Source organism: Mytilus galloprovincialis, chromosome 3, assembly GCF_965363235.1.
Source record: "Mytilus galloprovincialis chromosome 3, xbMytGall1.hap1.1, whole genome shotgun sequence".
Lineage (NCBI taxonomy): Eukaryota > Metazoa > Mollusca > Bivalvia > Mytilida > Mytilidae > Mytilus > Mytilus galloprovincialis.
The window spans coordinates 9,053,132-9,065,808 of NC_134840.1; the positions used below are offsets into that span (position 1 = coordinate 9,053,132).

The 12,677-nt window shown below is 30.3% G+C and overlaps 1 protein-coding gene across 2 annotated transcripts; it reads left to right on the forward strand.

Annotated features, from left to right (window-relative positions):
• Positions 1-256: 256 nt before the first annotated feature.
• Positions 257-10,906, forward strand: LOC143067135 (uncharacterized). Of its 2 annotated transcripts, none has more exons than XM_076240191.1 (7): positions 257-300; positions 1,749-1,832; positions 4,752-4,991; positions 5,274-5,390; positions 7,350-7,406; positions 8,505-8,592; positions 10,542-10,906. In XM_076240191.1, the coding sequence occupies exons 1-6, from the start codon at positions 270-272 to the stop codon at positions 8,564-8,566; spliced, it is 591 nt and encodes a 196-aa protein (XP_076096306.1). In that variant the 5' UTR covers positions 257-269; the 3' UTR covers positions 8,567-8,592; positions 10,542-10,906. The 2 variants fall into 2 exon arrangements, with proteins under 2 accessions (XP_076096306.1, XP_076096305.1); XM_076240190.1 differs by having other exon boundaries at positions 8,505-8,542.
• The last annotated feature ends 1,771 nt before the right edge of the window (positions 10,907-12,677 follow it).

Genomic DNA, 12,677 nt, shown 5'->3' on the forward strand with positions numbered 1-12,677 from the left:
AAAACCCTAACTTTATGAATTTATAGTTCCTCATTATATCCCGATTTAAAACAAAAGCAAACGCCAACATACATAGATAAGTGCAGTAGATAATAATGCCACATTCCTGACGTGGTACAGGACGTTTAAAGAAACATGGGGTGTTCTACCTTGTTTTATGGCTAGCAAACACTTTGTCAATCGAAAGTTTGTTCTGCTGCTATTGGTTTCGTATGTTTTTGTCTATATATTTACAGGTGTATAGCATGGGCTCGAACAGTAATACTGGAATGCAGTATATTTATTCTGCGCCAACTAATAGTAAGTTATGTTAATATAATCTTTATCAATTTATCTTTACATTCTGACATATACTTTTGTTTGAGCGTTCCTTATTAAAATGTAAATACGGAGAGGCACTAATTCTATAATATTCATAAATTCAACTTTAAAAAGTGCCTATTGAAAGCTTCACAATGACGATCAAAATAACAAAAAAATCATATACTTGTATAGTTATATCCACTTAATTTTTGTCCTTTCATCTTTTTTAAACCGAACTTTCCCTTTCAACAGTCAAGATTTATGAAACTGGTTCTGGAAACGGTCTGCCAAACTGCCGCTGCAATCTAAACAGTCGTCAGTTTCTTCCGCAATGTGTATTACAGGAAATATTGAGCTATACTTCAAACGATTAAAGAGGGTACTGTAAAAAAAAATAACAAAATAGCTTATAATATTCCTCTTTGAATATCTTTTCATCTTTAATCGATACACTAAAAATGCATAGCACTATGATAAATATGATTTGACCTAAGCGTTTGTTTATATTGAATGCATAACAATATGAACAATTCAAGGGTTGACCAAATGAGAATGGAAGCAAGAGTTTATGCACTTTATAGATCTCAAATACTTATGGTAGTCCAATCATATATGTTACCTTCGGTAAACACATTATTTTATTTTGTTCAGAAACCGGGCGGATATTCTGCTGTAATGAAAGCAAAAAGGTACATAAGATCGAAAACAGAAGAAACTGACCAAGCATTGTCTGTCATTGCTTTATTTCGATATACCATGAAACTGTCATGAGTTTTTTTTTATGTAAAGACGATATCCGAAAAGTCTTCTTTCCTGCATTTAAACGAATAAGGATATGTTGTCTGTGAAACTAGCAGAAAACAAAATAACCGTACGGTGATATATGGTTGTTGACCATCTACGTCATCGGGTCTCTGGTACACAGCTACTTTTGTAAAGGTACTATTTCTGTATCAACAATCTGTAGTAATGGAAATCTACTTTTAATATACATGACTATTTTGTTACTGTTAAATTATTGTAATATGTAGGTATATGTATTTTACAGTACTTGATTTGTACTTGAAATTTAAGTACTACAGATTTTTGGTTACACCGTTACATTTTCAGCATTTTGAGAGTTTTTCGTTTTCGAAATCTCATAATGTTATGATGTTCAAAGACAGAATACTGTGATTATTGTTGGTATTATTTTTGTACAAATATTTTAAGTACAAATCAAGTACTGAAAAATACAAGTACCTAAATATTACAATAATTCTAAAGTAAAGAAATAGGACTAAATATTAAAAGTAAATTTCTAGTACTACAGATTTTTAGTACAGAAATAGTACCTCTTCAAAAGTAGCTGTGTAGGGTAGTTTTAGTGATGTTTCAGGGGCAATCATATCCAGTCGTATTTTTTTTTTTTTTTTTTTTTTGTTACTCATACTTATATTTTTCAGTTGACTCATGCATTGGGACATGTGAGAATGGTGGTACATGGAGTACAGATATGTGTGCTTGTGATTGTACACCTGGATATACCGGTACGTTTATCCGAAAAGTAAATTTAGTGTATAGTTGTTGTTTTTTTATGCACCGCTAGGAGCGTTTTGTTTTTTCTGTGTGTGCGTCCATTCGTTTTTCTGTCACGCTTCAGATTTAAGTTTTTGGTCAAGGTAGTTTTTTTCAATATTAATGCCAAAGTTTTGACTACTATTTTACGATCCACTGGCATAGCAAATTATAGTGCGAGTATCGTATCCGTTTACTATAGACTTTTTCCATAATTTTCCATCAAATTTCTCATCTTAGGGCGACTCTCATCGAATGATTAAACGAAACAATTACTTGTTTATGCGATTGAATAATGTTAATATTGTTTGATCTTGTTCGACTTATTAATCAAATTAAAAATATGTTTACCAATTAAATGATGAGATTAGTTATCTTTTTGTGGAATAAATTAAGATATATTATTCTAGGAGTATTTTCTAGAGTATGTAGAGTTTTTTTATACGACTATTAGATAACGACCTATGAAGCGTAATATGTGTTCTGATTTTTAAGATATATTTTTTAGCTAGTACTCGAGTTATTCTTCACCAAGTTGACATCCCTAGTTTAAATACATATTCCTATGTGTTCTGATTTTTAAGATATATTTTTAGCTAGTACTCGAGTTATTTTTCAGCAAGATGACATCCCTAGTTTAAATACATATTCCTATGTGTTCTGATTTTTAAGATATATTTTTAAGCTAGTACTCGAGTTATTCTTCACCAAGTTGACATCCCTAGTTTAAATACATATTTCTATGTGTTCTGATTTCTAAGATATATTTTTTAGCTAGTACTCGGAGTTATTCTTCACCAAGTTGACATCCCTAGTTTAAATACATATTCCTATGTGTTCTGATTTCTAAGATATATTTTTAAGCTAGTACTCGAGTTATTCTTCACCAAGTTGACATCCCTAGTTTAAATACATATTCCTATGTGTTCTGATTTCTAAGATATATTTTTTAGTAAGTACTCGAGTTATTCTTCACCAAGTTGACATCCCTAGTTTAAATACATATTCCTATGTGTTCTGATTTCTAAGATATATTTTTAAGCTAGTACTCGAGTTATTCTTCACCAAGTTGACATCCCTAGTTTAAATACATATTCCTATGTGTTCTGATTTCTAAGATATATTTTTAAGCTAGTACTCGAGTTATTCTTCACCAAGTTGACATCCCTAGTTTAAATACATATTCCTATGTGTTCTGATTTCTAAGATATATTTTTTAGTAAGTACTCGAGTTATTCTTCACCAAGTTGACATCCCTAGTTTAAATACATATTCCTATGTGTTCTGATTTCTAAGATATATTTTTAAGCTAGTACTCGACTTATTCTTCACCGAGTTGACATCCCTAGTTTAAATACATATTCCTATGTGTTCTGATTTCTAAGATATATTTTTTAGTAAGTACTCGAGTTATTCTTAACCAAATTGACATCCCTAGTTTAAATACATATTCCTATGTGTTCTGATGTCTAAGATATATTTTTAAGCTAGTACTCGAGTTATTCTTCACCAAGTTGACATCCCTAGTTTAAATACATATTCCTATGTGTTCTGATTTCTAAGATATATTTTTAAGCTAGTACTCGAGTTATTCTTCACCAAGTTGACATCCCTAGTTTAAATACATATTCCTATGTGTTCTGATTTGTAAGATATATTTTTTAGTAAGTACTCAAGTTATTCTTCACCAAGTTGACATCCCTAGTTTAAATGCATATTCCTATGTGTTCTGATTTCTAAGATATATTTTTAAGCTAGTACTCGAGTTATTCTTCACCAAGTTGACATCCCTAGTTTAAATACATATTCCTATGTGTTCTGATTTCTAAGATATATTTTTAAGCTAGTACTCGAGTTATTCTTCACCAAGTTGACATCCCTAGTTTAAATACATATTCCTATGTGTTCTGATTTCTTAGATATATTTTTAAGCTAGTACTCGAGTTATTCTTCACCAAGTTGACATCCCTAGTTTAATTACATATTCCTATGTGTTCTGATTTCTAAGATATATTTTTAAGCTAGTACTCGAGTTATTCTTCACCAAGTTGACATCCCTAGTTTAAATACATATTCCTATGTGTTCTGATTTCTAAGATATATATTTTTAGTAAGTACTCGAGTTATTCTTCACCAAGTTGACATCCCTAGTTTAAATACATATTCCTATGTGTTCTGATTTCTAAGATATATTTTTAAGCTAGTACTCGAGTTATTCTTCACCAAGTTGACATCCCTAGTTTAAATACATATTCCTATGTGTTCTGATTTCTAAGATATATTTTTAAGCTAGTACTCGAGTTATTCTTCACCAAGTTGACATCCCTAGTTTGAATACATATTCCTATGTGTTCTGATTTCTAAGATATATTTTTAAGCTAATACTCGAGTTATTCTTCACCAAGTTGACATCCCTAGTTTAAATACATATTCCTATGTGTTTTGATTTCTAAGATATATTTTTTAGTAAGTACTCGAGTTATTCTTCACCAAGTTGACATCCCTAGTTTAAATACATATTCCTATGTGTTCTGATTTCTAAGATATATTTTTAATTTAGTACTCGAGTTATTCTTCACCAAGTTGACATCCCTAGTTTAAATATATATTCCTATGTGTTCTGATTTCTAAGATATATTTTTTAGCTAGTACTCGAGTTATTCTTCACCAAGTTGACATCCCTAGTTTAAATACATATTCCTATGTGTTCTGATTTCTAAGATATATTTTTTAGCTAGTACTCGAGTTATTCTTCACCAAGTTGACATCCCTAGTTTAAATACATATTCCTATTTTAGTATATTTGATCTTTAATTATTCCCAAAGTCAACGATCCGTGAAGGAGATATATATTTCATCAGAATAAAAGTAATGTTCATTGTCTTTAACAGGGAATTTATGCACCAGTCAATGTTCTACGCAATGTAATAATGGAGCTGCCGTGAACGAATCTAACTGTGAATGTATATGCAACGAAAAACAGTTTGGAAGTAAATGCAATTGTCGATATCCCTTTACTGGTGGAAACTGTAACACGTGTAAACATGTAACTTGTGAGAATAATGGTGTATTTAATGCTATTTCATGTCGTTGTGAATGTTTACCTGGTTATGGTGGACTTCGGTGTGATGGTGAGTAAAACAATATGATGTTATATATCAGGACTATGCATTACAATATGTTGACTGATATTAAAGGTTTTTTTTTAAATGCATGACATGCTTTCACAATATTGTATCGTTCACAAAATTTTCATATTTTACTGATGTCTTTCAAAAATTCTAAGGTGTTCTAAAACTACAATAGCCTACTTGAATTTATTTTCAGTTTAGATTAATCATTGAGCAATAAACTAATTTTCTTAGTTTTGTTTTCACACGTTTCCTATATTTATGAATCCCATTTGTTTGCAGTAACGTGTGCAGATACTGGTGATAACGCTACATGTACGGCAGGAGCAGCTGCAGGAAATTGTATATCAGATAATGTGAACTTGGAGCAAACATGTATGGTATCGTGTAATTTGTGTGGTAAGAACATATCTCTTCTTAGCTTGTTCAAATTAAATTTCTGATTTATGTAACATATCAAACGTACCAGGATTATAGTTTAGTACGCCAGACGCACGTTTCGTCTACATAAGACTCATCAGTGACGCTCATATCAAAATATTTATAAAGCCAAACAATTACAAAGTTGAAGAGCATTGAGGATCCAAAATTCCAAAAGGTTGTGCAAGATACGGCTAAGGTAATCTATGCCTGGGATAAGAAAATCCTAAGTTTTTCGAAAAATTTAAAGTTTTGTAAAAAGGAAATTTAAAAAAATGACCACATTATTGATATTCATGTCAACACCGAAGCGTTGACTACTGGGCTGGTGATAAAAGATGTACAACGGTATTTTTCCTATTCTCCAGAAACGCATGTAATGCGCAAACTATACTTTCGACAGCTTATTTTGGTAATGACGGTAGGTTTCTAACCGGATTTTTGTGTCAAAGATGTCGGTTATTGATTTGGGGATGTACGGCGGGCGGCCGGGCGGGCGGGCGGCAACCAAATGTTGTCCGTGCATTTTAATTTTAATATGTTGTTACTGACAACAAAATGGAGGTCAAGTTCAATAATGACGATTTTGACTTTTACTGTTCAGGAGTTACGGTTCTTGAAAGTTTAAAAAATGTTGTGTCCGTGCATTTCGGTTCTTGAAAGATTGAAAAATTGTGTTTCTGAGAATTATTGGCAGATTATACCACAGAAATGGGATTCATTAACTTTAGAAGCATTCTATGTTACTATTTTTTATTAGATATTTTCAAAATCCTAGGTAGGTGGACTTAGTAATTTTTTCTTACTTTATGCATTAAGGGCATACAGTTTGTCCTGCTAGAGGGTCATTTTCTAGTTTATATGTTGTTATTGTTGACAACATGGAAGTCAAGTTTGATATTGATAATCATAAATTTTACCTATTAGGAGTTTTGGTCCTTGTAATATTGATAAATGCCAGAACACAAATAAATGTTAAAGAATCCGGTTTACTGTCATTTTCACAGCTCTTGTTATTTCTTTTGTAGGGCTAGGTGTCACAATCTTCAGTATTTTATGGGATTAAACTTCGCAAATATGGTTAACACTGGTGTGTGTCACTAAAATGAAGTATACGCTTCGCTTCTTACTTTTCCTTTTAAACACATGACTCTGTCAAGAATGTCGATGAGATGTGAGTTCCTAACTAAATTTCCTTCTGTATCATGTTTTACAATTTTATCAAAAACCACTTGTCTTCTAGTAAAGATGAAGGTTCTTTTATTGAAAAATCCCTTTATTATAACCTCTAATACTTCCCCTTTTTCGAACACGAAACTACGGCCAGTTTTCAGTTGTTCTAAGACTGAGCTAACAATTTCAAATGTCGACGTAAAAATATTTTACCTTATCTCATTGGGTCCTTATCGGTTTACATGATGCTCAATGTTTTTAACTTCCGAACTCTTCGTGCAAAACGTATCTACATATGTGTATGAAGAAACCAAAAATAAATTTTCTTAGGGCACCCTACCCCCAATAGAATTCATCTAACATCAAATGTTTGTAGTTATTCACGCTCATGTCGGATTTTTCCCTATAAGTCATGTAGAGTATGTATCTTTGATTTTATTTCTTGCAATGCTTACTTCTAATCATCTGCTTATTACGTATTTAAGCAATATGTTTCTTTTGAGTTTTTTCTCTTTGACCAGAGAAATGTAGGAAAAACAAACTCATACAACGAAAAACACTTTAATTCAATTATTTTAAACAAAAACCTGCTTTACTAACCGAGTGTGGTTATACGTAAGTATTGCTGATTGTCTTCAAAATGATTTGTTTATAGACATCGATTTAATGTTCTTATAATAAAAATTCTTGAAAGCAGACATCAAGTATAAGTCTCCACAATTAAAATTATCTTTACACACTACACTTTATTTACATTTTTTATAGTTGAACAATCTCCTTCTGCCGTTCCAAGTACTACAACTTCAAGTGGTTCCAATTTCAGTGAGTATAGTGCAATATGCAGCACATTTATATGCATCATAGATTGTGGAGACTGTATGTAGCACACTGATGTTCAAATGTTATCAATCGATTAATAAAATACTCACCAAGGTAGCAATCGTCCATGTATTCATGTTGAAGTGTTTCTTATGTATTAGTTGTTGGTATCCTGGTAATATGAATACGGCTAATCGCATTTTATTATTTACTAAAATAAAAAACTTTAAAAAAAAAAACGATTTGAAACAATGTCATAACATAAAGGGCATTTCCATAGAAATAACATGAAGTTAAAATCTATTTTGTTGAAAACGCTATGTTATCATCAACCATAAAACAATAGGAGGATATCGTTGGACTAACCATACATCAATACTGTACTTTGATTCGAAAAATTGTGTAATGTCCTTTAAAATATAGTTATAACTCGCGAATGTTTGGTACTGTTGGAAAAAAGAAAAATAACAAAGATACTGAACTCCGAGGAAAATTCAAAACGGAAAGCCCGTAATCAAATGGCAAAATAAAAAGATAAAAAAAACATCAAATGAATGGACAACAACTGTCATATTCCTGACTTGGTACAGGCATTCTCAAATGTAGAAAGTGGTTGATTGAACCTGGTTTTATATTAAGGTGGTGTAATATCGATTGTGACCACTTTCGAGGATATCAGAATCTTTGTTTTTTTTCACCCATTTTTTACTATTCAAAATAGGAACATTATCTTCCTTTGTTTATCTGAAAAAGGGTATGTGCAAAGAAACAAATCAATAGAAATTACTCGGAGAAAAGCTGCCGGTTATAGTTTATACCAATAAAGCTAGCACCGTAATATAAGTGCCATGCTTGAACACCAATACTTACCAAATCTATAACTAAGACGAAATTCTGTATATGTCATGCACCAAGATGTACTGAATTCAACACAGGCTACTTTTAATTCCTAATGATCCTCTCAAACATCTTATAACTTGTACCTTCAATAGAACCTGTATTTTGGTGATTTTAGAGGCCTTATACATGTCATTGTCAGTTAAAGTGAGAAAGGAAGAGCTTAACATGATACTTATTACAGTTTAAAGTTATTTATTTCAGGGAACTATGATTTGGAGATCATCATTATCCTTATTCCAGTAGGTTTATTATCGATTACATAAGTTAGGTTATAATCTATTAGAATAACGTAAGTTTATTTACTTTTGTAAACCAAAACCTCTGATATTTTACAAAATATTTGTTTTTATTCCAACACTAAATAAAGACCTTTTTCTCTAATTGTCCCAAACATTATCATTATAACATGACAAAAAGTAAGTAAAAGATACTAGGCTTAAAATGTGGGTACATCAAGGGAAAGTACTGCTTATCATGTAATCTGGAACTGACAAATATACACTTTCTAAACCTGTTAATTTTTTCTTCTTCTTTCAAATTATTTGATAAAATACTTAGTTACCAGAATTTTACGTTTAGTCAATGATAAACCATTTTGAATTATATTTGATATAACTGTTAGTTTCTCATTTTGGCTGACTTGTGCATTTATATTTCAATCCTTTGAAATTATAACAATTAAAGGGGAGCTAGCTGAGAGGTATATAAAATATCTAAAGTAGAATTTTGTTCAATAATTAATGAAAGTCAAAAAGGAAAATAATAATTCACTTTTAGCAACCAGTATGGTTCAATTTGGTCGAATTAAGCTAAGAAACATTGATCATGAATTATTCACTTGCAAGTGAATAAATGGATCTCATTGAATCCGTTTTCATGTGAACTTCAATTTAACCCTTCACGTAGAGATGGATTACACATGCAGTGTGTGTGTTCGGTTATTTGAAGAAAAAGAATGTCAGAATTGTGTTTAAAGTGAAACAAAGGTAAATCATTTGATTGACTGAGTCGATCCACAAAAAAATCATTCTTATACATGTAAAATCAATGATTACCATATAGTCTTAAAGAATCATATGAGTGATTGGTGAAAACTAATGTTTATCCAATTTTTTGAACCAGTGCATGTATATATTATTAACTTAGTCTTCAATGCTCGATTTTGATCATGTTTGTACGCATCCATGTAGTATAATCGTAAATATAATTCTCTCGGTCTGTTATGATGTGAAAATATGGCAGCTAATTAATTGTCGTGTTCTGAAGCCATAGTTAATCGATTGTCACCTTTGTAAACAATCAACAAAGAAGAATATATATTTAACGTGTTTAATGTACAATACTATTATAATAATTTATTTCAACGACATATCCATGCGTATTGCAATCACTGAATTTTTACGAGTAAGGTTAAAAAAAAAATACGCTGAGTTCACTACATACGGAAAACATGTTGACGAATTGTTTACTGAAAGAAAGCAAGTAAAAAACAGTCAACTTTTTTCTAAATATGAACAAATTAGAGAATTTTCTTGAGAAAAAATATATTTACATAATTTAATTATAAAAACCAGCTATTTAGTTATAAAATCATATGCATAACTTTTTTTTTCAATTTGAAGTTGCATATGACTTTAATCTATAATATGAAATTAAACAGTCGAAAGAAATCAAATTCCTCGTGTTCGATTTGTATTTCTATCTATATTTTTGTTCATTTTTGTTTATATCACCATCAAAGACTTTCGGAGGTCAATTCGACTGTTAGACTTAGATGGCATCAAGACTAAAACACACACGAATCGAAGCTACATATTATCGAGCCCATGCCCTTTAAATCATTTATTTTAGAATTTTAATCATTTAATGAAATGTTTTACATGGTTATAAATCAAATATGAGAATTTTCGTCAAATCGGTGATTATGAATTTGACAGCTAGTGCCCCTTTAAAGATTGTTTAGTCGGTTGAAATTTATTGTCGACACTGAAAAAACTTGTTAATTATAACTAAATGAAAATAACATGATAGGTAAAAGGAGACAATTCAAAGAGCAGACCACTTTTCTGGTGCCAACATATCTGTCATCAATTCAGACCCAACATTTTGTCATTGATAACATAAAGCTTGTGTTTTCTTTCTTCTTCGTAATTCTGATATCTATTGTTCCTTCCAAAATCCCCCCTCCCCCCGATAATAATAGTTATTTTTAGAAATTATTTTTTTTTTTACTTTCAGGTCGCACTGATGTTCGGAAAAAGTTGATTTTTCAAGAATTGTTCTAATAATCAAAAAGACTAAATGTTCCTGTGCACAAAAGTATTTTCATGTACATAACATTAATATTTGAATTTTGGTTGACAATGTTATTTGTAAGTCTATTCTTAAAAAGACTTATTTGCATATAAAATTTGGACAATTACAATATCTCAAATGAACATATATAAAGGCATTTCCATAAAAGATATATTATTTCCGTCCAAATAAGTGTATCTTAATTTTGTTAGGTTCGAGTTCTGTTTTTTATTGTACGGGTATATTTCCACAAAATATTGTATTTTACTGGATTTTTGTTTTAAAATAAAGATGTTTTTTTTATCAAACTTGTTGAGTCATTGTACCTTTGTTATACCATACTTGAAAAACATTGAAATATAGTTTTATATTATCATAGATAAATATATTTAGAATTTTTATGTACTAAGTACATATACATGCATCAAATCCAATCATTCATTCATCTTTTATAATTTACAAAGAAACAACAATAATGAATAAATAATTTATAAATACAAAAGGACTACATCTTTATTGATCAAACCAGGATAATACTATAAATAGCTTAATTGTAGACTTATGCTATACCAAACAAGATATTATGCTACGTGATATATCTTTCAGTGTGAAATTCTTGTTATTGCATTTCATTAAATAATGATTTGTGAACAATGACATCCATTTTGTATCAAATAGCATACAGCGATTTTGTATCAAATTGCAAACAGCATTGCAAAATGTACATTACACAGGCATTGTAGGTAGCAATAACATATTAATGGACTATTCCAATTAAAACTGAATCATGACAATAGCATTTTGTTCTAATATCAATGGATACATCGTTATCTTTCTTTTTTCTTGTCTCTAACAAAATATCTCACTAAATACTCATTATTTTGTTCAAAACTGAACACTGTAAGGCATTGGGAGTCAGAATTTTTGTTTTTTGTTCTCAGCTTGAACAGAATTTTTTTTTTCATCAATGTGGGAAACATAATATTAACAAAACCAACCCCCTGGTATTGCAGTCAGAGTTTACATGGTCATTAATGTTGATGTTATCTTGTTCTTACTCGTTTTGTATCGTCGCAAACAGACCTCTTGCAAACATTGTCTGATCTGATCGGAAAAGGTGGTAAACCTTTGACTGGTAAGGGAAATAAAATTTAAAAAATACTCTATTGGTGATAAAATAGTGTAAATTCATTTCCACGTGTATTCAATTGAAAAGGAAGACAGATTCGATTTAACTGAATGCTCACTGAAAAAAACCTTTTATATCATAAAATTTCTGAGGAAATTAGTATCTGCAATCTGATATTCTATACCACTGCTAAGGAAAATCTTATTTTCAATATCACATATCTATACTACTTCTAGTGTATCTCTCATCATACTTTTATGTATCTACCATTTCTGCTTAGGTATAACTCATCATACATCTTACTTATCTATACCACTACTTATGTTTTGTTCATCATTGCTAGAGAATCCCTCAGTTCCCTTCTTATATATCTATACCATTTAAACATATAAAGATGTTACCACTACCATTATGTTACAGCATTACAAACAAAGTACCCTGGTATATTAATGTATTTAAAAATGATGTCATAAAGATAACACTTACTTTATAATTGTTCGTTTCGTACATAGTTTATATTACATACATATCATATAACTCCAAATCAATTAACTTGGTAAGACGTATTTTGTTCCGGAATGACCTTTGCTTTCCCATCCTTATACTGTTCAGGCTTTTACATAAACCATACTTAACTCGTTTAAAAAAATAACAATTAGCTGGCATGATTCAAAGATATATTGTTTATGTTGATCTTCATTATTTTGGATTCGAACCCAAAGGTAAGGTAGTATATCTTTTTTAAATATAATTTTCTTTCTTCATGTAATCAAAGTTGTAAAAATAAATGTTATTAAAGGGTTTTATTAACGAATGGTGATGCGTCAAATTTTAATTAACAAATGTCGTCTCTTTTTTTATAGATACATCAGTTACAAATCAATTGCTTCATATATATTGTATAACACAACTATATATATTATATGTACTATGATATCCTTAAAAACATT